Source organism: Habropoda laboriosa, unplaced genomic scaffold, assembly GCF_001263275.1.
Source record: "Habropoda laboriosa isolate 0110345459 unplaced genomic scaffold, ASM126327v1 scaffold1329, whole genome shotgun sequence".
Taxonomy (NCBI): Eukaryota; Metazoa; Arthropoda; class Insecta; order Hymenoptera; family Apidae; genus Habropoda; species Habropoda laboriosa.
Genome location: NW_017101431.1, coordinates 256,276 through 259,699, shown reverse-complemented (window position 1 = coordinate 259,699; position 3,424 = coordinate 256,276). Strand labels below are relative to the sequence as shown.

The 3,424-nt window shown below is 36.4% G+C and overlaps 2 protein-coding genes across 2 annotated transcripts in view; both read left to right on the top strand.

The window, feature by feature from the left end:
- LOC108578128 (ankyrin-2-like) overlaps positions 1-3,424 on the top strand; it is a 37,755-nt gene that overhangs the window by 21,083 nt on the left and 13,248 nt on the right. The gene's annotated exons all lie outside the window — the stretch shown is intronic.
- LOC108578173 lies at positions 7-2,533 on the top strand. Its single transcript, XM_017941454.1, has 2 exons — positions 7-1,082; positions 2,257-2,533. Exon 1 carries the CDS (start codon positions 33-35, stop codon positions 1,056-1,058), a length of 1,026 nt encoding a protein of 341 aa, XP_017796943.1. The 5' UTR covers positions 7-32; the 3' UTR covers positions 1,059-1,082; positions 2,257-2,533.

Here is a 3,424-nt window from a genome sequence, read left to right as displayed (position 1 = left end):
GGAGAATCTGTTTCCGAGAATTATTTTTTGTTATGGAAGAGCTAAGTGATAAACAGGAGGAGAAAGTGGAAATGGAGAGTAGCACGTTAGAGTCGATAAACGAGAATGGACTGTCCACCGAGAAACCTGTAGACGACGAAAATTCGTCGGAGCAAACTAACGAACAACCGGAATCCGAGGAATGCCCGGTTAAAACTGCCGAGTGCAAGCAAGTCTTCGACGAGAGTGCAAGTCCGTCGAACGCGAAGGAGACCGTCACGGGGACGAAAGTAAAGCGTAAACTGAGATCGACGCGTAGAAAGTTGAATTCGATGATCAACAACACGTCGTTACACTTCTCCGACACCGATTCCGAAGGTGAATTAACCACGATTAATTCTCAAGTTCGGACGTTGAATCACACGGCGGACGATCAGCAATGGCCGATTATTTGCGTGACGTCGGACGATACGGAAGCCAAAGGCTCGAATATCTTGTCACCGGACGACGACAAAGGTTCGCCTCAACGTGGCAATTTCGTGGAATGTCTGACGGACGTTGATGAGATTTATCCAAGTGAACCGGAAACCGAGCAAATTGAAAATCAGAACTGTCTGAAGGTCGCTGAAAATCCTTGTCACGGTGAAACAGATCTCGAGGACTTCGAGGGCGACGACGAAGTCCATTGGATGATCTACGTGAAACCAAGATCCGACATTTTTTGTGATTATAGCGGGGAAACGGTAATGACCAAAGAAGGTGATGGACCGTTTTCTGTAGAAGTGCGGAATAAAATGTACCGCGACGACTCACCGTTGAACAGGTCGTGCGGCACCACGCCGGATATCGTGGTGATGTCCAATACAGACGAGGAAGATATGGACATATCCGACGAGGAGGATGTAGAGGAAGCTTGTTGCAGTCATAAGGAGTTGTTGGAAGACTTGGAGGTCCTTGCAGCGTCTCATGTTGTTATGAAAAATATGAATAAAATGGAAAATATGTTAGTTGTTAAAGATAACGACGATGCGATTAGCGACTGTCATACCGATGTCGAAGATGTCGATCCGAACGAATAAGTTTATACGAATGAAATGTCGACGGTAAGAATATTAATTTACAAAGTACGTTTTCTAGTGGAAAAACAGTATGCTACTTAAATATCGCGCGTATCTACGATGCAAGGGTGCGTTGGATATTATTCGTTGCGTCCACCAATGATAGTGTGCCTCGTAGAATTGTAGAGCATATACGACGAGTATTCCGAGTGGAAAAATTCTGTCGAACGTAATATTTATGATGAAATTGAGAATATTCTAACGAATAACTGCTTATCATTGGAGATAAAATCTCTGGAAAACTTGAGAATCACCTTTTCAATTTACTTTTCTGATAGGAGGAAAATTCTATATTTACAAACTATTATTTTCATTTAGGAAAAATTCTTTTCATAAGATAGATCGAGTTGAATAAATTTCAATAATGATAATATATTTGTCTTATAGATTTATGAATATTTTTAAATCTCGTACAAGTGCTTCGTACGAGACTTCAATCTTGTAATTTCATCTAAAATGTTATCTTTATTTTATATCACAGTTATAAAAATATGTTACCTAGAATAATTTTCATATATTTTCATTCACGAGAATGCCATAGGAACAAAATACGTTTCATTAGTTTTTCTTTCAACATTTCAATACTTCGTGGAGAAACGTTAAAATCTCTTTTTGAGATAAATTTTGAACGATCTGCTTTTCGGAAATATTCAAAAGTAAAATTTTTATTTAATTAAAATTACATTTTCTTTTAGTTGTATATTACTATTGTGTTAATTATACAAATATTGCTTGATATTTGCTTTTCCTCTTATAAACTTAAAAGATTCTTTTCAATATGACCACTGTGATCCCAAATTTCTTGCATATTAATTATACGTCGAATGATAATTAGTTCACTTACTATTACACTTATTATTAGCTCATAAGCTAATAAAGAAAATAGATTGTTACTTTCTTTATTTCTCCACAGACAGTTTAAAATACAATTTTGTTCCTTGCTAACATGATATCTTCATAAAATCACGCAATGCAGGAAAGACATTTCCCTAATCTTATTATACTTACTATAAACCTCTTATGCGCATCATTATTTGGCATGTTTTATACATGTCTGTTTTCTTTTCCTCATGGAAAATCTTGTATATAATTAATTAATGTACACTATACTAACGAGGATTTGTGAATTAACGTACACTTTGATGTCATTTTTACATAGAACTGATGGCAAAGAAAAGGAAGGAGGAAACTAAATCGGTTCAAAAATTAATCGATTCATCTTTTTACCATAAAAAGGTTATTCGATTTCTCTACATCAGTTTCTAAGAAGATCGTAGTCGTAATAATTGAAAGTAGTGCGGGAAAAGCAAATATCGATAAGTAATATCTACCTATAAACGACGTTCAATGAAGAAAAGAGTGTTTCGTAAGAAAGCCTACGGGAAAACTAATCCATTATCAAACATGGCACTACATACGGTGAAGGTGATGACGGTACTGACAATACTAATCGACACTGTGTCGCTATTTCTTCAATTTCCGACACACGTGTATAAACGGTCCCATAGACTGCAATGTATTTTCACGTTGAGCTAGAAAATATCTTGCGTAAAATTGTGCTCACAATTAGCGTATTTCGTTCTTGACGATTTCTTCACGACGAAGATCGTAATGTTCATCTGTTTGGTGAAATTCGCGAGATATATCTGCATGTTAAATCTGAAAAATTTCACGTCAATTTCATTAGAATTAACATCGAAAAATTCACTGCAAATTTAAGTCACTTTCTGATATTTTCAAAAACGTGTCTGAAGTATCTAAATTCTTACCTACTCTTAACGCCTGAATTCTTACTGTGTTGCTTGCTTGAACCATTACTTCCTTGGTAGCAACTCCTCTTTCTCATCGTCATACAAATGTATGACGTATCTGTTTTTAAATTAGCAATAAGGAGCTTACGAAAAAGATCCGTTTCATTGCCGTACAAATTAGCATAAGGTCAAGATCCGTTGGAAATCGTTTAAATTATGCAAACGAATCAACTGTTTCCCTCGAGCAGTTTTCATCTTCATCGTTGCAGATAATGAAAGAAAAAAGCTTTATAACTCGACCTTGCAAATACTCACAAGTGTGTCACCTATCCGTGTGATATTAAATACCAACTATTTGACGTAGACAGACAACATCAGAATCGTAATTTCCAAGTGGTAATTTCCAGGTGTCGAAGTATTACCTGCACGTAATCTGGGCGCTAAAACAGCAATTCAAGGGAGATAAGGAGATTAGGTTTGATATCAGCTCAGAATTGATTCTTCCATTGCAGTGTATTTCAAAAATTTGTCCGCACCTTAATCGTTGACAGCTACAGATGAATTTTTACCAATGCA